The 26,625-nt window shown below is 28.8% G+C and overlaps 2 protein-coding genes across 5 annotated transcripts in view; one reads left to right on the top strand and one right to left on the bottom strand.

The window, feature by feature from the left end:
* Positions 1–26,625, top strand: part of LOC149055397 (uncharacterized) — a 59,117-nt gene that overhangs the window by 4,912 nt on the left and 27,580 nt on the right. Inside the window, exon 2 of the mRNA XM_089228794.1 lies at positions 26,170–26,232. Coding sequence (XP_089084920.1) covers positions 26,170–26,232 — 63 coding nt within the window. The remainder of the gene's footprint in view (positions 1–26,169; positions 26,233–26,625) is intronic.
* Positions 7,303–22,454, bottom strand: LOC107167016 (pancreatic triacylglycerol lipase). Of its 4 annotated transcripts, XM_015515899.2 has the most exons (7): positions 21,162–21,998; positions 21,001–21,100; positions 20,643–20,791; positions 20,268–20,516; positions 14,499–14,717; positions 7,521–7,698; positions 7,303–7,448 (listed from the first exon to the last, which is right to left on the bottom strand). In XM_015515899.2, exons 1-7 carry the CDS (start codon positions 21,208–21,210, stop codon positions 7,376–7,378), a joined length of 1,017 nt encoding a protein of 338 aa, XP_015371385.1. In that variant the 5' UTR covers positions 21,211–21,998; the 3' UTR covers positions 7,303–7,375. The 4 variants fall into 4 exon arrangements, with proteins under 4 accessions (XP_015371385.1, XP_089085898.1, XP_015371386.1 ...); XM_089229772.1 differs by lacking the exons at positions 21,001–21,100; positions 21,162–21,998 and adding an exon at positions 22,339–22,454; XM_015515900.2 differs by lacking the exon at positions 21,001–21,100 and having other exon boundaries at positions 21,162–21,995.

Below are 26,625 nucleotides of genomic sequence, written 5' to 3'. Positions count from 1 at the left end.
GAGTAAAAATTTCAAAATATTTGAATATTTTTTTATGTTATTAAATTGCTTATTTTTTAGTATCTTATCCCTCATAAATAATTTATCTTTTATAAAAGTTTAAAAACTAATTCACTAGTATTTTTCAAATTAAAAATTATTTTAAAATCAGTTCACTTTAGGTAGGAAAATGAAAATGCTGTCCTACGTATAAACTAAGTATATATAGATTACTAATTTTATTCAATTAGAATTATAAGTTTGTAACATTTTGTAATTTGAAACAATGCATTATTTGATGAATAATTAATTTGTTTACATATTGTATACCTAAATATAAAATTATTAATTTTTCTATTAAAATAAATACGCGTCTACATTTTAACACAATTGCATACAATTCAATTTAAATTAAAGTATAAATTCAGTAATAATTTTCTTGAGCAAATAAGTCTTCGCATGTAATTTTTTTCTTAGGCAAGGCGTTTTTCCTCCTCTTCTTCTTTAAACTAAAATTATTCCAACGATTACCGATGTAAAGTACTTAACTTTGTTCCTTGACAAACGCTTAACTTGGGAAGAGCATATAAAACAAAAACGTCTTCTCTTAAATTCAAGACTAAAGTACCAATATCCGCTCCTGGACATATATTCGATCCAAACTTAACCCTAAAAAATAAATTGTTGCTTTTACGAAATCCTTCTGAAGCCCATTTGGACATCATATAGTGTCCAAATACCAATGGGAAACGGCGAAAAACTACAACATTTGTGTAACACAAGCGTTCCAATCTACATCACTTCGTATAATTATACTAATGTGCCCTTCTATGTAGCAAACCATACTGATACCTATAGGGAACGGCGAAAAATTCTAACATTTATATAATACAAGCGTTCCAATCTATATCACTCCATATAATTACTAACGTGCCCTTCTGTGTAACGAACCATATACTGAATTCAGATCTTGGTGTACAGACTGTTACCGAAATGGCAACATCTAGTTACACTGCAGTCGCTTCCACTGTCGCCTTGCGAACAATCCGAATCCACTTTTTCCTGCACTTAACTCAATTAGAATTCCTGGAAATCCACCGATAAAGCTTAAAAGGCGCTAGTGTCGTGACATGGCTCAATTAAACAGTTAAAAATAATAATATGTTTTATTATATATTGTAAATGTCTATAGAGTAATAGACTATAATATTCTAATATAATAGTTTATCATGTAGTCGATCGTATTATCTAAATGTTACTCCAGGATAACTTATCTCTTCATATATTCAAGTATTTGTTTAATATATTACGCACATATAATTATTGTGAATAATATGATAGATTTTATATTACCTATATTCCAATAAATGTTATTTTAACAAGAAAATCTTATTGAGTCAATTAATCTTTAAATTTGAAAAAGCTATAACACTGCACCATGCCCAATAATATATCATGTTTTTCGTTATTAGTTATTATAGTGTTGTGATGGATTGATGGATATATTAAGTGGAAACATTACACTATCATCCTTGCAAAATAAATAAATAATCTGTATCAAACATTTATAATTTCATGAAATGTATTGACTATCAGTATCAAAATATTTGAAGAATTTAATATTTGAAAATTGAGTATTTAAGAAGATAAAAAATAATCACAAAATAGTCTTATAAAAGTTATAGGTAATAAAAATTGTCAGAATTCAATTTTTTGAGTATAATAAGTCTAAAAATCCATTTTCAGAATTCTTACCAGTTTTCTATAATAAATCAATCAGTGCCTTGGAAACAGATAACATCTAAATTCCAATGTCTTACGTGTTAGATTAAGACCAAGATTCACCGCTTTCAATCTTATTCTTTATAAGTGTATTTTAATTTACAAGTACAGGATTTAAAATTGAATGAGAAAGATTATAGTATTTGTTTTCATTAAAAAATATTCATAAGTGTACAGAATAATAAGTACAAAACAATTTTATGTGTAGAGTAATATTTGTTTTAGAAAATTTTTAATTTTTTTTTTTTTGTAAGTTTGAATACCTACATACATATAGCAGAATTTTATTTAGAGTAATATGTTTGATTAAATATTTTAAATTTTGCTCATATTCTGTGTAAGCTATTGCCAGAATCTGACGTATATTTTGATAAGTCTTGCATTTTGATTGAATTTTTGAATACTTCGAACTGATGACTATTTTCAATGTTTTATTTATTTTGATTGATATATGTACCTTATAAAATTATAAGCTTACGACATTTATGAAATGAATAACAGTTTTAAGAAACCCACTTTAAGTGCGATGTTTACGTCGACTATCAACTGATGAATAATTATTATTTTAGGTACCTACCTGTTAAAATAAAAGCCGTTTATAACATTGAATTGTTAAATAATGAAAATTAATAATTGATTGTTTTAAACGAGGAAAATTCAATAAATCGTATTTACAGTGCAATAAATAAAAAAAACCAATGATCAAAATTCGTTTTAAATTTCGTTTTCAAGGTATTAGTTTTAAGTTTCTGGTGCATATTTTATGATATGCAATCGGGAAAAGATCATGAAAGAAATACTGTTTTTGAGCTATAAAAAAATTAAACATCAGTACACTGTATGAAAATACGGATAGAAAGAAAGCTACAAAATTTGGCGTGACAGTTTCAAAATGTTTGAAAAGGAATAACACTATGTCAAGAGGGCGTCTAAAGAAACTTTAAGGTTAAAAATGATCAAAATATGTTTTAGTTGAGAAATTCTAAAAGAGATTAAATAAGATATATACATACAAGCTTGAAAGTTATCGTATATTTTTTTATTCAATTTAACTTTAAATCATTCATAGCAATAATAAATAATCAGTACTTATGTAAAAATAAAATTCTTACAGCACGAGTATTTGAGACTTCTAATACACATAACAGTGGCTTCTGTGTTTTTAATTTAATTTTTTTTAATTTCTGACAAGAGAAGTTTTCATGTATAGTAATAGTTGTGAGGATTATATCCTATATGTATATATTATCTATTGAATATTTCAATATAAGTTATATAATATATTATACATTTTTATCATTAGAAAATACATATGAACGTAATATTTTCAATAAACAGGTAATAATATAGTAAATATTAATAATATTATTGTTAAAAATCAATTTAAATCTATAATTTCCGCTATTTTAGATTGTTTGTTAAATAACATATAACATAACATTCTAAAATTATATTCCTATAATATATAAATGAATTATTGATGAACTATGTTTATAGGCAATTATTACTTAAACAATCGTTATTATTATACAATTTATTATATCAGATAAGTAGCTACATAAAATACATTTTAAAATTAGTTTAAAACTATTATTTTAGTTAATTAAATTTTATTATTCTCTGAAATAAAAATACAATACATACATAAGAAGTATGTAAGAACTGGATTTTCAATTAAATTAGGTATTTATACATTTTTATCCTATTTCTTTCATTTAACACCTAATTTTTTAAGGGTACCTTTTTATTATAGGTCTATTTAATATAATAATAATGTCTTGAATAATTTAGAAAATCTTTAAAAAAGATATATTTATATATTTGTAAATAAGATTTTAATTCTATGGTTATTTGAAATATGACTTATACAATTATAAAAAAAAGAGAACAGAAATTTTCTTCAACCGTGGATCATGAACTGCCATAAATAACTTATAATGTAGATACAACTGGTGGCAGTGACCAGCACCAGAGGGCTTTGGTATCCTGGTGTCGGATCTAAATCCATACTTATATGCTCGGGAGGCTCGCTAATACTCTGATGTGGTGAATGTCGTTACAAATATTTCGTCGGTCCCTTGGAGTTGAATTCTAAGTTCTCGAGCGGCTGGATTGTAAGATTATCTTTTGTCGTTGGTTTCACAATTTACCCAAAAAAGTTACCAACAAAATCCGTCGTCTGGCTCCACGGGTTACGGGTCACACGAAGTTCCGCTTCCGCTGTCAACCCAAACCATTCGAAGTTCTTATTTCTCGGCCACTCCAGGCGAAATCGGGACGTCAATAACATCGTGTTAAAGTCACCATGTTGTGTTTAAAACTCAAGGTGACGTTTAATAAAACTGCGGCCAATCGTTTTCGTTTGCAATACAAGTTGATGAATATATATTTTTCCAATTGTACAAAAAACACTAGACTGGACGTTATAATATAAGTACCCTAAGGCGCACTTGTCTATAATGTTATACTTATATAAGACTCGTTCGATGGACTAAGCTGCGGTGATTCGGAGATGAAAGTTTAGGTATAGGTACCCAACGCACAGCACGATGATAATCCGACGAGGGAGCCGAATGACTGTCGATATTCATCTCATATACCTACTTAAACGCGATAGCCATGTTTGTTTTTTTAGTTCCGAGTTTTTCTCCCGGCACGACATGTATATTATATAGTTGCAGATATACTTATCCGTACGTAACGTGATGGGGGTGATGGGAGGGGTTGCTGTATAACTTGACCTTTTACGAACGATCATAATTTATTTGTAACAAAAAAAAAAAAAAAATATATATATATATAGTGATAGTAAATAAAACGTAACACCACGATGACGATGGTAGGCGAAAGCGTGCGATTATCGGCCCGCGTAAAACCACCTATATTCTGGTCGGTGCGTCGTGGAATTATTTAACCGACCATGGGATGGCGGGGATCGGAACCCAAAGACACGTAGCTGATCTAGCTAGGATCGTGCCTACCGTGTCTTTGTCGCAGATGAACTGAAAAAACACCTGCTGGCACTCACGTCGATAATACGCGGACATGACGTTGGAAAACGGTCGTTTTTATTTTTTCCCTCCGATATTAACCGTATATATACATATATACATATATACATATATATATATATACTCTTGCGTGCCGAACTGAAACGTTATATGTATATACCAACATCATATGGTATATAAATGTATACCTATATATTATATTTCAGAAACCCTGTCAAAAACCGTCGTTTTGGCGTAGGCAGCGAGACGTTGGAGTTGCGAGTGGGTTGCATTGCTGCGGCGAAGCGGGTACGACCCTTCGAAATCAGACACGCGTGCATTCCTAGGGCGGTCTTTATCGGATTTATGTGTGTGTACTATCGCGAGAGTACGCGTGCCGACAGAAAAACACGAAAAGGATCGTTCAAACGGCCCACGAAGTTTCTATTTCTCAATACGATTCGATACGTGCGGGCGCGCGCGCACGTGTGTGTGTGTGTGTGTGTGTGTGTAATATACGCATTCCTAAGCGCTACAACTGTTTCCGGAATTCGTCTTATATGTATAGACGCCGGGAAAGCATCTATATATATTAGAAGTCTCATTCCCGACGTACCCGAACTACGATTACTATCCAGATATATTATGTAATAATATCGGTGCCCCGTAACTGCGCACGAATCGTGACCATTTTGTAATGCCTTAACAGTGTTAAGTTAACACCTTAACTCCGTATACAATATACCATATTATACCATAAAACGCATTTATTCTTGATTTAATTTATTTATTTTACGGTGAAAAACATAAACGCCAAAATGAGATAAGAAAATAAAGTCGTATCGTACAAAAGCACATAAATCATATCATACATAAGCGCCAAAATCTCAGGTGACCGATTTATTAAATTTATATTTATTTGCATATTTTATATTATATTTTAACAATTTATTATTGAAATTTTTGTTATGAAATCTTAATCAATATATTAAATTTATTATTGATCATTTTTTAATGCAATATGTTTTTTTATAAGAAATGAGTAATTTAAAAAATATAAAATAAGACTAATTTTTAAAGAACTACTACTTATATAAAATATTAATTTTGGCAGAAATGTTTTCATTTTTGCTTTGGCGCTTATGTCATATAGCCTTATTTTAAATTCAATATAATATGTTAATTATAAATTTAAAGTTGATATTTTAGAATAGATAGGTAATCCTAGAAACGATTAAATGGAGCTAAAATTTTTATAATTGTCTTAATATAATTTAATTTTTTTATTTAAAAAATGTGAATAGTTTTTTTTTTGTGTTCTAATTATCTCATTTATAGAGAATGTTCAGAGAGCTGAATTCGTCCCGTAAACGTTAAACACAAGGAAAATAAATACATTGGTTATTTCATTATATCAGCTTATGGCATGCGGTCATTTGATGCTTAAAATATTTTTAGAATGCGGAGCTACGATGCACTCCTTTTTTCAACCATGCGGAGTTACGAATTCACAAAATATTTTTATTCATGCAGAGCTACGACGCGTACAAATAATATAAATATTTTATATAATAAAATGCCATGTGGTATAAAACCGCGTAAATATACGATGTACCGATATTAAAGTGTACCTACGAGCGATTGGAGGCATATATGTATAATACATATGCGCCTTTGTTTCGGGAAATATATTTCAAACTTTAATGGGGTCATGTAAAAACGTGTTATAATTTTTTATTTTTAAATGCTCATATCATCGTTATGTCTTAAAATTTAAATATTGTAAAAAAGTCACAGAAGGATACAGTTCATGTTCTAAACGTATAGTTTCACAATAATTAATAAGTCAATTAACACTGACACTAAAGATAACAACACAGAGTTAGGTTAGTCTGAACGAAAATTGTGCATGTCACGTGTGGGTCAAAGATAGACAACTGATATCCACTCAATAAAACATGTAATAATGCCATTAGTAAAGTGCTGACATACTCTTAATAGAACACATACTTAACTAATGCAATTAATAGTTCACTTAATTTAATAGAAGCGATTATGTGATTACATACTTTGTTCTTATATTACATAATGCTTACCTGAGTTTATTATTGTTGAAAGGTCTACAGCATGTCAGCATTCTTTATATTTTATTTCACTTTTCGGTAAGTTATATATAGATAATATTCTGAAACCCAAAAAACGAATATCTCTCCGAAATACCAAAAAAATAACTGTGATCAAAACATACACCTAATTTATTCTAAGATTGCAAGAAGACGAATAAATGCGCAGGTATTATAATATTGCTGTAAAACTTTTAATGTGCTCGCTTTCGTATCGATAATAGATACCCCGAGTGTCTAGACAAAATTTTAAATATATTTTATATAACAGCACGCGCACGTAGGATGATGTTTTAAAACTTTCTACAAGTTTCCACTGTTTTATACGTTGTACGTATTATATATAGTTGATTGTTGACTGCGCTATGCATTAGCTAATATAATATATTGATATAGCAGATAATTTAATTTAATTGATTCCAAGAACATATTTTTTACGAAAAATAAGTTTATTTTTCTTTTTCTTTCCTTAAACTAAAAAACAGTTCTACAAACACGGTGTTAAGGTTTGTATATTTTATTGTACGCAAACGGTGCCGTCGGCTTCGTAGCCAAGTAGAATTGTCCCCTGATCCTGAAAACGAAAAAAAATAACACGATTTCTTAATTTTTAATTTATATTTTATATATTATAGTTATAACATACTGTTTGTTGACTGCCAATCCCATGTATTGGACTTTTTGTTCTTTGGCATACGCGAAGTCTCTGAAACACGAGCCATTTGTAAACGATTCGTAGTTTAGGCATCGCAACGAAGGAAATCCGATTGGATTGATGACCGATTCAGCAAAATATTCCCACGCCCTGTCGTGACTGCAAGCCACTAAAAAATTGCAACCCAAATTAAAAATTTAGTTATACGATAATTTTAATATACTTCATGGTCCTCCGTCAAATTTTTCAATCATTACCTATATTATATTCATTTTTCGTACTAAATTTTGAAAAAATAAAACAAATTGTACACCAAAAAATCAAATGAATATTTTCATCAAATACGCCTTTAAACAAATAATCAAATTAATTTTATTGTTCGAAATTAATTGGTAATATTGAATGTGTATTAAAATCTTAGATGTATATTTTTTTTAAATCAGTTGATAATGGACAACGAGAATGTTGTATTTGGCTTCATTAAGTATTTTATTTTTTTATTGCTTTTTAATAAAAAATAGTTTAAAGTTTAAACATAGTTGTCATTCTCATTGATTTGGGCTGTTTTTTAATACGAATGTTTGCAATTTTGAATTGTTCTTTAAAAAATAAAGTTATTCGTTTTGGGTTCACCAATATTATGTGTTATCAATTGTTAAATGTGAGCGGTCTGCGTTAATCTTGTTTTTGATAATTCTTATTAGTTTCCTACAGTAGGATGTGTTTGGCCAAAACTAGATTTGAAAACTTATTATTCCTATTCTCCAATAGTATTATTAGTTTGGTAGCAGCGATTGAGAATAGTTTTACTTACGTATTCAATAGTTTTGGAAAGCAGTGAAACCGTTTTCGAAACCATGATCTCAAACTATTAAATTTTAATTATTTCATTTAAGTTAAATGAAAATCGTATGAAATAATAATAATTAAATTGATACCTAATAACGTTTATCTAGAATTTAGATTATTTATGCACTTACAACATTTAGTTTTCTTGAGCAACAAATATATAATGTTGCAAAACATTATCTTTTATTTAAATGACGAGGATTCAAATTTATAAATATATATATAATTATAATCTATAACATATTACATTATGTGAGTAATAAATTGACGTCGCGAGGTTCTCATTTCTCAACAAGTAAAATGGTTTTCTTTATTGTTATGAAATAATGATTCCTATGTTATATTGCAATAGGTGGTATTATAATGCAGACGGAAAATAATTATTTTCTATGTTCATTCCTCGGTTGACAAAAACATTTATAGTCGAAATTGATTTTATCCAAGTGTCGATGTTTCAATAAACGCACTTAATAACAATGAGTTATGTTCTTTGAATATTTATAGCTCACTGAAGTTTCTTTAGTAATACATTATTCTAATGTTCTCACACTCTATGCAATATAATGGAGTCGAGATAAGTAACGCCTATACGGTACCTATTGTCGAATTCAACAAACTACAGGTGCCCATAGCAACAAAACACTATTATTTCTTCTGACGTTTGCTTATAAAACCTATAATGTTGGAAACTTTTTGCAATTTTTCTTAAGTTTCCTACAACAAACTTAATATACTGGAAATTTTACTTTAGACCTAACTCTCTAATCTACTTAAGCATTATACATTTTGGCCACAAATAATAAAAAAAAACTGTTTTATATTTTAGTGTAATGCTGTTATACATAATATAATAATTGGGATGGTATATCACATGGTCGTTCATAATATTTTCTTAAACTTAAATATTAAGATTAACATGGATACAGATCATAAATTATTATGATGTATGACGATATTATGATCTAACTCATCTATTTACAGTAAAATCTGTATACATATATTAAATGCTTTACATTAAGTTTATATCATATTTTCTTATTTTTATGGCGAATAAATATATTTATGAAGATCAATATATTTATAATTCAAATAAAATATATTAATTGCTATATAATTATGTAATAATATATCAATAAGAACGCAAATTATATTACACTTTATTTTTATAAATCCAGTATATTAATTAATAGTATATGAATATAAGACAACTAGAACAATTTTTTTTCGTGGAATTATTTTCATAGTTTTTAATGATGAGCTGTAAGCATAATGTCAAGTGGAGAGCCTCTTTTCAAAAAAATTACTCAAGTACTTGATCATTATATTCTTGTAGAGTCCTATCATAATATGCTGTACTACACAGATCAAAATATTGAAAACCGGAAAATATCAAAAAAATCTTAGACGAATTAATGAAATTTTAAAATTAGTTTGTTTTTTTTTTGATTTCTCAATCAAATATTAATTTATGAAAGTATAATATATTTATAAGCTTGAAATAATTTAAAATTAACAAAAAATTAAAAGTTATCGAATTTTTTAATTTTATAAATTTTTATTTATAATTAAAATTTATAATCATTACCTAATAAGTAAAAACATAATTTTAATCACGGTTAAATAGTTTAATCATAATAAAACAAAGTAAAACTATTTCAAGTATTTTTTTTCTTAAATAGTTGTCTTGAAGAATGTTATACTATAGTTTTCAATCAATAAATATTATTGTTCATGATGCCTCGATTGCTTCAGGGTTGTTTCGTTAATTTATTTTATGTCAGACTTCTAATTTATTAAATTTATCTGCTGATTAAATTTTACTCTTATTTCGGTGTTACAAAAAAAAATATAAAATAAATATTGAGTTGATAAAACCTAACATATAACGTGACGATATAAATATTTAAATACAAAAGACCACGAATAAATGAATACATTACAGTTGTGATTTATTCGAAATCTTAAACAAATGGAAAACCATTTCAAAATTAATTGCGCCCTCTGAGAATAAATTCGCATTCGAATAAGTTTAATGTGAAAGCCTGTTATACATTAAGGTGCGTTTTAAAAATTAAAACGGTTCAGGAAACGTTTTTAATAAATTATGAGAAAACTCAAAAGTTATGATAATATTATTGCTATGTCGTCGGTGGCGTACGCTGGTGTGCACAATTAATAATAACAGTAATAGTAATAGTGATAGGAATAGTAATAGTAATAATAATAATAGTAATAATATAGTCCCGCTGTTTAAGAATCGCGGACCCAATCGCATTTGTTGGAAACGGCATTTAATGTCATTATAATCTTACTGCTAGCACAGTATGCCGTATATTTGGTTTCATAGTATATTATACAGGATGATTTATCATGCTCATCCCTATTTTTTCCTTTGATATTGTACTTTTATTAAACTCTGACAGTTGGAATTTCAAAATACACTTAAAGACCATATTTCAAGATTTTCTGTGCTACTTATGGACTAAATGTTCACATGTGACGATGCAAAAATGTTTTCTTTTTTTAATTGAGAACTCTCTTTTTTTATTGTCAATTACTCAGAATAAGTTTTGTGAAATTGTTGGTGTACGTAAGGTACAATATCTTATTCAAAATTCGAACGAGCGGATTTTCGGTTATTAAGAGGACGTCGCAACCGCTTGTGGTGTCTCCGTTTTATACGCATACGACATGGCTATTTTTCATTCATTAGTTTCAAATATTTTTATAGTTTTTATATTGGAGTAGATTTACCTGGAATAAAATTTAGAATCAAGATTATTACCTAAGAAATCACGTAGGTTTTATTGATATTATTATTTTGAAGTAAGTTATGATAATTTTAAAATGTAGTTTCAAAAGGGTTAACTCACTTAAAAATAAAAATGTCAATAAAACCTACGTGGTTTCTTAGATAATAACCTTACTTCTAAATTTTTTAATAGGTCAATTCAATCTAATGTAAAAACCAATAGTACACTATTAAAACTGGTTCACTAAAATTTGGTATGTTGTACGTGTATAAGACAGATAAAATACATGCAAGTGTGATGTAAATGTTTATTTCTTACTTTATAATAGGAATAATGGTAGTTGTCCTTAAAATGATTTAACAAAAATATTAAATAGATATAATATTGAATGTAGGTAGGATAACTGATGCTAGAATCCATACTGGTTTATATGATTTTAAAGTCGCCATAGCCCAGCCCTAACATCTCCGAAACATTTATCTTACGTAGATCCATATTTTTTTAGTATACAACGTTAACTAATTTAAAAACAATTACTCTTTTGAATTTTGAATTTGATACGCCAACATTTTCAAAAAAATTATTCGCTAAATAATTTAAAGTGAACAGTGGTTCATGGTTCTTAATTTAAAATCATAAATTTATTCTTCATAGGAAAATCATTAAAGTAGCACAGAAAATCTCAAGAATTTGTAAATACAATGGTCTTTAATTAAACATAAAAATGTCGGCAGTAAGATTTTAAATAACTTCGCGATTATTGAAGAAAAAAATGGAGTGAGTATGGTTGGTGTGAATCACTCTGTATATCACAATATTATTGTATCGTATTTTGCCCGAGTTTGTGTGACTAGGCGACAATCAGACGCGTTAGTCATGATATTTAATTATTTCGACACGGCGCTGCGTTGCAATGGAATGATCATTATATGGTGATATCAAATTGTATTTTTAACAAGCCACGATCGAATTTCGAAGAAATAATAACACGACATCACCATGTAAAAGACGTAATATTATTGTAATAAAGATAAAAGTAACAACCATTTTGGCGTACCGTCGGCGTCAGTTTAAGTTATACAATCTCCCACGCGTAGGTATTATAATATTATTATTACTACCTACTACTACGATTACAGTATATATATTCATATGATATTAGTGTAACTGTTTCGAGATTTGTGCTAAGTTATTGTATACTGCAGTAAGTTGTTACCACGGTTAAACCATGTACAATGTCTTTATATTTTATATTTTATATATTTTATATTTACGGGTCTAGCCCTTTGGAAAAACAATGTTAGATAGACCGATTTACAATTAAATTCTAGATACAAGTAACAGATAACAAAAACATTATAGTTATAAAGATATACATAGATAAGGTATGGTATAAACACTATAAACATTAACAGAGGCGGGGAGCGTCAACATTGGTAAGAGACTTTAATCTTGTGATAGATAATTCATTAGCTAAATAATTAGAGATGTAAGGAGGGATGTAGAAAGGAGCATTATTTCGAGAAATACGTTGAGGTACACTAAAATTAATGAGGCTTAAGAGGTAAGGCGAATCTATGTTACCTGACACCAATCCATTCAGAAACTTAAACCCTATAGCGATTCTCGGATTAGAAAGGGTATCTATATTGAGGAATTCGGAAATAGGGGCATAATCGTGAGGCTGATGATATTATGTAGAATGAACCCAGTGAAACTAAGGAATTTTCTTTGTACTATTTCTAGTTGTCGATAGTTGCCTGTGGTATGTGAATTCCAAAGAACAGCACCATACTCTAAAATAGGACGGACAATTGAACAAAAAATAATTTTTAATGATAGTCCTAGCTTAAAGTCGTGAGCCAATCTCTTTAAGAACCCGAGCATTTTGTTAGCTTTACAGCATATCATAGTGATATGCGGTCCCGGATCTAGAGTACTGTTGAACTTAAAACCTAAGTCAACTATCATTTCAACACGAGAAATTTCCGAAATATTTAGACTGTAAATAAGTGTAGTATGTTTCCTAGTGAATGACATAATATGACATTTATCAAGATTCAAAGTTAAGCCTAGTTCCTGAGACCATTTCTAAAAATAGTTTAAATCAGCTTAAAGTTTAAGGCAATCAACAGGAGAATTTATTTGCATAATTAGTTTCATTTCATCAGCAAAACAAGTAGTTTAAAATGATTTATAATTCTGTTAGCACTATTTACAAATAATGAAAAAAGAATTGGGAACAGATGGCCACCTTACGGAACACCAGAAAAAGGTTTCAATACCTTAGAAGTGGTACCAAATACTTTTACAACAAAATATCTATCAGAGAGATAAGAAGAAAACCAAGTTATGAGAGGTTCACCAAATCCTGAATCTCTAAGCACACGGATTAATAGTTCATGATTCACTGAATCAAATGCCTTAAATATGAAATATAGGTTACTAGGAAAGTCCTTAGAAGCTAAGTACGATCCAAAAAGTTGTCGATATCCTTCAAGAATAATTCTTGGGATTGAAGCTAGTAAATTTATCGCGGACATTGAATTTTTATAGCATAAATTATTATTATCTTTACGTCGTTTGCGATTTATTTTTCAATTATCGCTAACCCGTCTAAACAACCATCATTCGGTGTACATATTATATAGTATATGTATATTATACTAATTGCGTGAATTAAGACCATACAGACTATCGTTTAATTAAATGTATGGACTATTTTACTGGCAACCGAATATTTTTAGCATATAATTTCTTATCGTACTACAGCACATACTGCGAACGTATACACTATACATGTTTTATCATTTTTTTAGTGCATCAACATTATAATATATTTATATGCAACCTACAGATATATTACATTATTACGAGTTTCGACCGCACAACATCAGAGTAGCTTTATAATTTAGATTTTATATGTTTCACAGTTTATTCCGCAGAGGTTTCTTTATAGCATGTAGGTACCTAATGCATTATACACCATATATGTGTAACGTGCAGACGATAGCTACATGCACTGAGTACGAGTGTTTTAGATTGGGATGGCGCGCCGCGGCGGCACGTGTTTTATATCTACGAGCTATACTAATTTACACAATTATTTAATATAATTTCTTTTTAAATCGTCGATATTTTAACCACGGCGTTTAAAATATATTTGCGTATTGTATAAAAAACCGGTATGGTTAATATTTTTGATCCAATCTCATATATTTTAACACGGTCGGTAAAAAAAAAAAAAAAAAATCATAAATTTGTAAATGAAAACAATACGTATATATAAGTACCGATTTTCAAACATCCAAATATTTTCCCACTCACGCTAAATGCACTGTCCGGGTGGTAAATATTATATACTCACTGATTCTGGTGATTAGGTTGTTCTTCGACAGCTCCTGCAGGGTGCACCCGGGTTGCAGTGGAAAACCTCCGTTCGGGAAAAAGTCAGCGTGACCTAGGGCTACCGGAAATCCGAACACCCCGCCGTCGGTGTGTATCACGTCCACGAACTCGGCGTCCGAAGGCGTCAGGTGTCCCATCTTTCCGGTCCACATGTACAGTGGAAAAGCCGGATCGAGCCCTGCAAAGACGGAATAAAAGTCTCATGTGAGGTATTATAATATCGAGTGCGTTTCTTTTCACTGAGAACAATATTATAATACAATGTAAATAGTATCAAATGTCAGGATCAATATTTTTGTTTTTGGTACCTATCGCCATGATCGTGTGACATTAACAACACGTTAATATGCAAATACATACATAATATACAGTGTAATTATCACCACCACAAGATATTCCAAATGCATTGAAAAATTAAGTATCAAAATATATCTCCATAGTTGAATTTAAAAATTCTAAAAATAAAAATGTGGTTAACATTGTTAATGCTTCGTAATCTGTCATATAGTATATATTTTTGAATTGTATTAATTAATTTAATTTTAGTGTATTTTTATTTACTCATAGGTTTATTGGTCTGTTAAGTGCTATTATAATCTCAAATTATATTATAAATTATAATAGATTAAATTAAACCATTTTATAAAATATATATATATATATTATTATGATGGATTTTATTTATTCAATAAATTTAATGACGACAAATCTAAACGAAAGTAATATGGAAATAAAGAGTTCATAAATAAATAATTAAAAATAAATATATTTCTATATAAGGTCTTACAGTCGTAAGTTCGCATTTTAAGCGGTTGTTTAAGAAATTTGACGTCTGCTGCATGACGAAATATATTATATTCAGTGTTGCAAATTTATATAATAATATCCATAAGCCATAACCATACTAAAATGTAAAACCTTGTGCATAATATATCCGTGGACAACAAAATTACAAAATTTTAGTAAATTAATCAAACCGAAATAAATTTCGAATTTGTATAGGTAATAGAGTATATTCTTATATTATTATGGCTATCGATACTAAAGAACTCGTGGAATGTCTGTACAATGTACATCATAACATTATACTATACAGAAATGTATATAATATATCACAATAGTACGGCGTATTCGTATAATAAAATATCGCTGAAGCTCAAAACAATTCACGTCCTTACTCCTTTATCATTCGTGGTATTCAACCTTTGTTTTTGACTCTCAATCCGTGTCGGATGAGGAAAACAATTGGAAGTTCTCTATGACGCAGTTTTATTATTAGCTAGTAGTTGGTATATATATATTATATTCAATATAATATTAGTTTACAAAAAAAAAAATAATATATATGTAGGTATATAATGTATACCTAGCGACATCGCTAAAGATATGTTTTACTGTTTTAGATGTGTTAACACACCTTGTGAACGGGGTTTCTTTTTTGCAAAAAAAAATTATACCTATTTAATTTATAATATGCCTCAGGTATCCAAAAAAATATTATATTATTGTTATTGCGAAGATTGATTACTATAGTCAATGGTATCATGCTAGAGTATTTATAATCAATACTACAACAGCGGAGAGTGTAACCTTTTTTATGGGATGGGTGCTAAGTGATATTTAAACATTAAGTCAAAACACCTGTATTATAATTTAAAGTTCATCATATCATATTACTTAATATACACAAGAGTTATGTCAAAAATAATTTAAGCTAGTTATCGTATAACTAAAATAAAAATAAATTAGTAAAATAGAATATATAGATAGTAATACAAATAGATAATGTAAATGATATTATCATAAAATAGAGTCTGAAATAGAGTCTGAACCGTCTCCGCTCAGAATCATTATTATCGAATTAAAATTTAACACATCCACTACTACTTAATGAAGTATGTACACTTGATTCCTAAAATAAAAAAGGAGGAGTTCCCCATTTTTTTCTATATTTCACTAATATATACAAATTAAATTTATCAAAACAAAATCAACATGTGTACCTATCTAGCAATACGATTATGCATGTGAACAGAAAAATTTCTTATTCGTAAAAACGCTATAACTTAACTTATGATTATGAGTTATTCGTATCTACTATTTCCATTTCATATTATATGGAAAATGCTTCATATTTGTATCATAATGTTTAATATATATATTGTATATGCCACATTGATATCGTGTAATACGTATAATATTTTGGGCTGAAATTAAATACTCGACTAAATCGTACATCAAATGAAATCTTGGGTCATTTTTAGGGTCATTTAAATTTTAATATCTACCAAATGTACCAGTCAAACGTACTTACTTTAAACTTTGTTTTGAATGCAAATATAATAATAAATCATACGAAAATCGAGTATAATATTACAATAGAGGTCATGTTCTGCGTAGCGTAAAATAATATGTACAATAATAATTATACCAATGTACGTGTACCTATATCGGCCGATGTAATTTTATACGTACTAAACCATACATAAATAACGCTTGCCAATTTCGCAAACAACTGTAATAATATAGTTAGTTAAATATGGGAACAATATAATAATAATAATAATAGTAATATCATACGCGCACAGGTGTTAGTTTAACCTGGTGGAGACGATTTTGCCGCATCGACCATGGTATTACCAAGTTATTATTATTATACACGATGTAGGTATAAACTATAAACGTGGTGCAGGTAGTATAAAATCTAGAGTGTTGTAAGGTAGCGGGTTATACGCGTTACACATAATTCCCGATCCTGCAACGTGTGTGTATTTAGGCGAGTTGCGAATAATGTTCCTCTCGCGCAGCTCTCATAAAACCGTTTGTCGTTTACGTAAATCATTATAATAATAATAATATGTAATTATTATCATCACGCGTTTCTGCCCTGTTTTCTAGGGGTCGCACAAAATCTTCCGATTAAAGCTGTTGCTGGTTTATATGTATATAGTGCGAAATACCACCACCCGCTTACCTACCCATACATTATTATTTATAGACAGAGTGTGCGCTTTTTAATTATTTTCCTTTGAAACATTACATTTCCCACCACCGTTTTTGTCTCTCGCGAACGTATTAAATATTAATAATTATATCGTTATAACCAAGTCACACGTGCACGTGTAAAGTGCTGATTTTTCAGCACTACACCGACAACGATTATGAATTATTACGATGATAATTACAATTTCATAATATGATGAGGTAGAAGAAGAAACTATAAAATATTATATATGCCTATACATATAGTATCAACAAATCGTCAGTATCACTGACGATTCGACAAACAATGTTTCAATATTCGATTTCAGACGACGAAGCGGGGGTTTTATTTTCATTTTATTTTTTGTGGGGGGTGGGGGGGGGGGTGTTAAACTTATTTTACCTAAATATAGATTACGTGGGTAGTTCTACACACTCTCTTCATATTGTAGTATTTATTTTTCATATTAATAATAATACAAAATACGAAATAGAATCGTGTTATACGACGACAGGTTTTCTAGAAATGCTAATATAGTATAAAAATTTTTTTTTTGCTTAAATGTGACTGCAGATATTTTTTAATTTTCAACACCTAAGGCACCGTTCACTCCCCCCCACCCACATGAGACTGAGCTATTGAATTTATTTCGCATCGATTATGACGGAAAGATAATTGGCCACGCGAAAGATTTAAAATAAATCCTGATCGATTAATCTAAGTAACACGATTATCTATATTTTTTATACTCATATAATATATTCAAAAATTATCTGACTATAGTGCTAAAGATGTAGTAAACACAATTGCGCGAAAGATTAATATCGTCTAATCAAATTGTTTATGTTACCGTAAGATATTATTATTATTATTATTAAACTTTTCATAATTATATAATAAGTGGGTGGGTGCGTTACGGAAACACTTTTCCCATCGAAACTTTGTTCATTTTCATTTTATTACAATACCGGAGTTGGCAAAGTTAGCGTGCCACATATATATTTTATACGTACACACAAACGTGTAGTTAATTACTGACAATAATTTTTAAAAGGTTCACAAGATGCACTGGGAATTAACGGTATTGATTGATTAATGATTATCGATATTCTGAATTTAATTTTTTATCGTAAACTCTTTAAAGCTTAAAAGTTAAAAATATTAGTTTTTTAATCCATAAATAATTTTCCCGGACGTTTTTAAAAACGATAAATTATTATGTTATTATTTTGAAGGTAATCTCGATGATATCGTTAAAGTGTAATAATATTATATTTTTATTTCGATAACCATACATTGAATAATGAATTGATGTACAAATTATTATTATTTATTACATAATGTTCGTAAAATATTGGCATTTCACATTGAAAATAAAATATACTACGCAGTTTTATTGTATTTTTATTATTATTTATTATCCGTTACCATAACAAATTTTATTTTAAAACAAAAATAATATTTAAACTTTAAAATACGGCATAAAAATTTAAATTTGATCTTTGAACATACTTAATACCGATTGTTAAAAAAACAAATCATAAAATCTAAATAAAAGTGATAAACACAATATATCTTTTGCACCTATGTGGCTATGTACCACCCTATAATTATTTTATTTATTGTATTTATTTACTTTAAATTGTGTATTTGCACTATTTGGAGGTAATTTTATGCTTGAAATTGGAGTTATAAATGACTTATGATTGAGTACCGAAAACATCAAATTATGTGCATTGTCATTAAATGTTGAGAAAATATGTAAAATATACGATAACTTAAATGGCGTAATCGTGTATCAATTATATGTCAAAATATAAAATTGTTATCTATTGGTTATAAATCATAGTATAATAATATGTGACATTGTGTTGCTGTATAGTACACACACAATAATATTATTCAAAATAAATATTAATTATTTAAATAGTTATTATGAAAACATTTAGAGTATAGTGTAAGTAATTTCCTGAAAAGCAAAAGGTATATTTCAATATTATGATTAGTTTATTTAAAAAAAATTATGTCAAACGTTTTAGAAACGTTAGTAATTTGATTTCGATTTTATTAATAAATAAATTTGAAAACTTTATTCACCGAAATCGTTTATTTTATGTGACATGATTAATTTTAATTTCCTGTTTCCAAGAATAAACAATATTTTGAATAGTTAATTACCCCGTTTTTAATTATAGTATCCTCCACAATAACAATGCTACTGAGTTTATTCGTGTAACATAATTATTAATTATGTTTGATAGAAAACTATGATATCATTCTTTAATAAAAAAAACTTATAAAAAAATATTTTGTTATAATTTGAAAGGTATCTTATTCAATATTATATTATAATGTTATAAGTAAATTAATTAGGTACCTACCTAGTACTTATATAATACGTATTAGCTTTATATAATATTGAAAATATTTTTATTTTTTTATTATGATTTTTAGTTAAATTTGCAGTTTTTTAAAATAAATAGGTAATTTTCAAGTAGGTATCTAGTAAATAATTAGGTACTAATGAATTTTTACGGCTTAGTTTTATAACTTTTTAAATAAAAGCAGCCTAATATTTTGTAAGAACATGTAAAAAAAGTCTAGTATAATTTCATTTTGCAAAAACAATGTATAGAAATTCATATGGATTCATCCTAACGATAAATCTTGTTCATGTGGATAAAAGTTTATTACAGTAATATTTAATCAATTTAAGTAGGCTGAACTATAAGAGTTATTACTTACCTGTGATTCTTGGAAGTTTTCCGATTTTAAGATTTTTGCCAGTGAACCCGGCTATTTCAGCGCCCAGACTAAATCCAATTAAATGTATTTTGGACAGATAGAACCTTCTCGACACTAAATATTCGATGAACTTTGCCAAATATTTAGCGGCTATACGCGTATTGAGTACTGCGTGACTATACCACGGGAAAGCGCACATAGGACTCCAATCGACTATTATAATATTTACTCCTCCTCGGTGCAAATACGCTGTGAACATTTATACGGTTTTCAATCGCTTTAAGAATGATAAAATATATGAACGTCGTTCGGCGTTCCTCTCCGCAGTGACGATTCATAACCGTTCTGATAATTTGTATATTTTTTGAAAAATACCTTTTTTCATGGTCTCCGCACCCTTGGAGTTCCCTTGCTCTGTAAACCCGTGAACATAGATCACGGTGGTCAAATTTTTCATCATATTGGCTCGACGCAGGGAAACATCGTCACCGATATAAATGCGTCTCGGACGAAAAGGGTTGTTCCTGGACAACATCATATTTGTTTTTCGATTATTATTATTTTATATAGTTACATATATAGTAATAGCAAAAACAATAATAATAAATTAATAACATAACAGTAATGAAATGAACACACACATGTATAAGCACACATAAAAAATATTATTAAATATACAAACATATATACACACAAAAACACACATTCACACACACACACATACTGCACACACCTCGAGTATGAAAAAAATGCGATGTCCTCTTTTTCGTTTATTGGACAACAACCTTCGCATCGACCCCTGGGCGTCATTGTAGCGGAAAATGGATTTTTACCTGAACGATAAAATTGTGGTTTCACATTTTGCTCTACACATCATTCAAAAGTTGAACTCACCCCAAAACAACGTGAAGGTCATGCATGCCATCATGCCTAGGGCTACCATGATTAATTGGCATCACAGAACATTGGTATCACGATATATTTGTTTTTTTTTTTTACAATAATTGAAAGGAAAAATATATATTTATACGTACATCGCGCGCAATTTTTTATAAGACGTGTGTTTAACGTGAGAATAAAAAAATTAACATCTACTATCGAATACGCGTTAGCTGAATGGAAAACATTACTAAACGTTTCGTTGCTTGCAGGGCTTCGTTTATGTATTTTTTATCTCCCCGCCAGCTCTTCTATACCCAAGGTTAAAGCTAATGGAAATTCGAAAATAGCAACAATGGCAAATTCTTCTGTAACTTAAATGCATTTTGTTTATTCAGAGTTGGTTTTACATAACAGTAGTTACCTATCAACACGTTTAATTGAAAATTAATTGCAAATAATTGATACATAATTTTATTACCTACCCTTTATTATCAATAAATTATTGTTAAGATAAAAATGAAACCCATCGGTCGATCATTATAATGTTTAGGTACCCGTTAAACGTTTAAATTTTGTTTTGTATCGTTACTCGTACAACATTATATTATATAACATAAAATATTAATATAGCATATAAGGTACACGCTGCACATGGATATGAATTCGCATTGTGATCGATTTTTTTAATTATTATTCATTATATTGTCGTAAGTCTGGTACCAATATATACTTATTTGTTGCGTTCTCGACAGGGAGAACGATTATGGGAAATATAATAATAATAATATACTGTCGTCCTTGGCACGACGCGAAAATATAATATTTACCGATACGAAAACCATGACCGCAAAATTTAATGTCACGTTCCAGTCACCCAAATACGAAAAAAAAAAAAAAAGAAAAACAATTTCATCTATACCTTACAGTAATGTTATTGTCTCTTTGATACGGAAAATGCATTAAAACGCATCGCACGAGACAACAAGTGCACTCGTTCCGGCCGTTTTGGAAAATAAAATAGGTACCATAATATCTGACGAAATGAAAAACAAAACGTAACGAAACGGACGGGGACATGAACGCGACGTGTTTTCGATAGGTAAATACAAACAACAAAATATATGTTGTTCACACGTTGACGAATGATAAATGGTGATGATAATGATAAATTATAATAATAATAAAATACTTTTCGAGAGAGAACATCGCAGCGACGGTGTAATCCACGTACTACTTCGCTGTCCAGTATATTATGTGTATCGGCTATATCGCCGACGGACGGTAAACACGAGTCGTTTTTTACTTACACCTACTTAAATGAATAAAATGATATAATATATTAAGTTGAGATATCGCATTATGTAACATAATATTATAATGTTGTCTGCATCGTGATAGACATTTCGTCGTGTTTTGTTCGATAATAACGTATTTATAGATACAACTACACGTACAACATTATGTCTACAAAATAACGGCGGCGGCCGTGTGCGTACGAATGAAAAAAATTGGTAGTTTTCGCGTTTTTCCGCACGTCCTTGTGCAATAGAAAACGGGGCCAATATTCCGGTGGCGGTGTAGAAGGGGCCGGAAAAAAATAATATTAAAATAATAATAATCAAAAAAAAAAAAAAAAGCCCGATAAAATTTATATTATTGCAGACAACGCGCCGCCGCCGATTTACGACAGTTCACTATTGTTTAACACGGTAAAATATATAATTGTATTATAATATCACTTCCGAACGAGTAAAATGCATATATATATATGTGTGTGTGTGTGTAGGTAGTTTGGTACGTGTGCCGAGGCAATTAATTAGATACGGCTGACGAGCTGGCTCACGTGGTTTCGACACTCCATGACAGTATATATGATATATAATGTTTATGTTGACCGCCACGATGCCTATAATAATATTTTATATAGGCGCGAACGCCATAACGGCGCGATTTATGTAACGTATGTAAATATAAAATTGTTTTTTTTTCTATGTTTATGTACTCGTATATTGACTTCCGACAGAATCGATATAGGTATACGACGAGTGATCCACTTTTCATTTATTTTTGTACACTTTTGTACACTTTTGTACACAAAAAAAACAGTTTTATGATTAACAAATTTATCTGTGTTCGTTGTTTATTACTTTTGACTGACAACATGCATTTTTGATTCCTAATTTCAAAACAAAATCTGTTTTTGGAGTATCTATACTGCTTTAGTATATATAAGCATCTGGAAAAGAAGCTTACATGGGAACGTGAAGTACTATTCCAACCACTTACACTTTAAATATTAATTATAACAGATAAACTACTCATCCAAAATTTGAATTTTACTCCGAATTTATTTCCGGAAAAAAATCCCTATTTAATACTTCAGAATGATATTCTTCTTTGGATTGTGGAATTTAAAATATGAGTTGTAATTTAAAATAGTAAAATAATTTTTTTCGAAAATTTTGTCATGTAATGACTTAAACTTATGTGTTAGAAATATTTTCAAAAACATTATTGTTTTCTGAAATCACGAGTGTCACGTTAAATGGATCAGTGAATCACTCCGTAATATACAGGGTGATTCTTTTATCATGAACCACTCATTATTACAAAAAGTATCAATGTTTTTGAAAATATTTTTTTACAAAGTTTCATGTTGTTAAAAAAAACAACGTTTTTATTAAAAAATTATACTTTTAAATATTTTTTATCCTTATAATTTTTTAGGTTTTTACTTTTTTGAATGACAACCTAGAGTTTTAATTTCATATTTCAAAGCAGAATATTTTTCTAAGTATTTTGATACGTAAAAATCGAATTTTGGACGAGTAGTTTATGAGTTATAAGTATTTAAAGTTTAGTGATGTGGAGTAGTGGAAAAACATTTTGCAGGGTAACCCCGTACCACTCCACTCTACCAATTTAAACTTTAAATACTTATAACTCATAAACTACTCGTCCAAAATTCGATTTTTACGTATCAAAATACTTAGAAAAATATTGATACTATTGAAACTTTTTGATATAATGAGTGGTTCATGATAAAAAAAAAATTACCCTGTATAATAGAGCAAGCAGTTATTCAGAAATATACGGTCCTAATAAGAAAATCCCTGAAATCGGAAAGTAAAAGCACCAAGCCGATAAAATAATATTTGGAACAGATGCGTGTGATGTAAAAATAATATGTACTACTGCAGACGCCATAAAAGCGCACTGAATACCTATATATATTATTGTTTGTACAATGTACATATTATATTAATCTTCATACTGTCATATCATATTAATATAATTGGAACAGTCGTTCCACTTCTGAATATTATAAGTAAATTATATATATTATAATAACAATAACACTAATAATTAATATTTACCTATTTATATCTTACATCTGAAAGAATTTAAAATTTCTTTTTATCTATGTGTTGAAATTAATTTCCTAGTCAATTTTTTTGATAATACTTTTATTTTTAAATAATTTATTTTTATTAGGAGTCGTTTAAATCATCAATTTATTTGTCGTACTGTAGCTATTTTGAAATTTATTGTTCATTTTCTGTAAGCACCGATGTGTAAATAAATCGTATCCAAAATATCACCAATACATTTTTTACGAGCGTCAACATTTAAACTTAAATATTTATAATTATATTTAAAATAAAAAATCTGTTTATACAAGTTTTAAATTCCATATTTTTGCATCCAGATAAATATGTGATATTATCAAGATGAATATTTTATGTGTCCATTCATTATTATTTATTATATTATATCATCTATATAAAATTTCGATGAATTTTCTATCTTGCTATCTTTGTACAAATATACACTGTAGAGCATGTTATACAGTTTACGAATCGATTTGGTCGATAAATTCAAAGTATTTTTCCACGTGTACGAAAGTTCGGCATCGACGACGATCATAATAATATATAATACTGTCTTATAACGGTGATCACCGCTCTTTAGCGAGCAGGTCTTAAAAGTTTTAAATGTCGAAATAATATACGGACCCGTAGGACAAATACAATACGCATGCGTTATAGAATGGAGAACTTTCTGCAGTCAACAGATGAGATAGCGAGATACGAGAACCTATAATATTATTTTGTTACTTTAATATACTATTATTGTTATTATTATTATCGGGACACGTGAATACCTGTATACCTGTACTGCCCACGGTAACAATAATACTTAATAGTGTATTAATAATAATAGTGCAATTATTATTATAGTTAAATCCAAAAACCGCACACTTGAAATGCAGGACATAGTCGCACTCTTCTAGTGTGTTAAAAACGCACACTTTTTTAAGGCTGTTGTGTCCAAAACCCAAACAATTTTAAATTTCAAATGATAATTCTTTCTTAAAAATGAATGTATTAATATTTTTGAATGTAAAATAAACTATTTATTAATTTTTTTTTTAATAAAAATACATTTTTATCAGAATTATTACTCATCACAATAATTACATTAGAATCTGTATTTTATTACATTTTATTATAGTATAATAGTATAATCTCATCTTATTTATCAACACTAGACATTTTTCTATTTTGAGTGGTAAGAATATCATAATGTATTATTTAATTTTTATATTATGATTATTCGATGTTTTAAAGTTGATGACATTCGAAATACCCACCTTCTAAGTTCTAGTCTGTAGATTAAAAACAGTGCCCAATATTTTACTTCTTATACTATTAGACGACAAAATGAACGTTTTTTGGTTTTAATCGTTATTTTACCGCTGTTCGCAAATTGATTGAATAATAAATATGTTTAAAATAAAATATATTTTTGCTATAATAGTTGTTTGTATGAAAATAATAATTTCGTTTCACAGTCCCTTCGGACTAGTGTTTGTATCGTTGTTGAGGTCGAAGTTGTTGTAATTCGCGTATACATACTACTGTTAAATTGTTTTGTTTGTTTCGTGTAGTAGATCGTAGAGCCACTTGTTAGGTGTGGACGATCCGTTTACATTTTCATTTTACTTTTGTTTTTACAGGACAAACTGTTGAACAAACTAGACGAGAAAGAACAAGACGAAGCAAAAACGCCGGAAGAAGAGGTGGGTTTGAGACTCATTTGTTCTAATAATAATAATAATAATAATATTATGTACACCCAGACCCTATCATAATTATTAAACATATATACAAAGTTATCCATTTTATGTGAGTCACTTATTCTTTAAGAAAACCCAAAACATTTTTGATAATATTTCTTTTAAGCTTAATCTTAAGTCTTTATATAGGTACATAATAAACAACATTTTTGGAAAACAAATATACTTTTACTGTTTTTAAAGGATTCTACTCTTTTTAATAATGTCACAAATTTTTGATTTCATCTATGTAGTTTATATCAATTATAACATATAAGTGTTTAAATTTTAAATTAATGGAGTAGTGGACCAAAATGTTGTAGTTAACTCAACAATGTACCACTTCTCGCCACATAT

This window comes from Diuraphis noxia, unplaced genomic scaffold (assembly GCF_037042655.1).
Source record: "Diuraphis noxia isolate RWA-SAM2 unplaced genomic scaffold, SU_Dnox_SAM2 contig0005, whole genome shotgun sequence".
In the NCBI taxonomy this organism is placed as follows: domain Eukaryota; kingdom Metazoa; phylum Arthropoda; class Insecta; order Hemiptera; family Aphididae; genus Diuraphis; species Diuraphis noxia.
The sequence above is the reverse complement of the archived record's forward strand: the minus strand, read 5'-3'. Positions and strand labels throughout refer to the sequence as shown.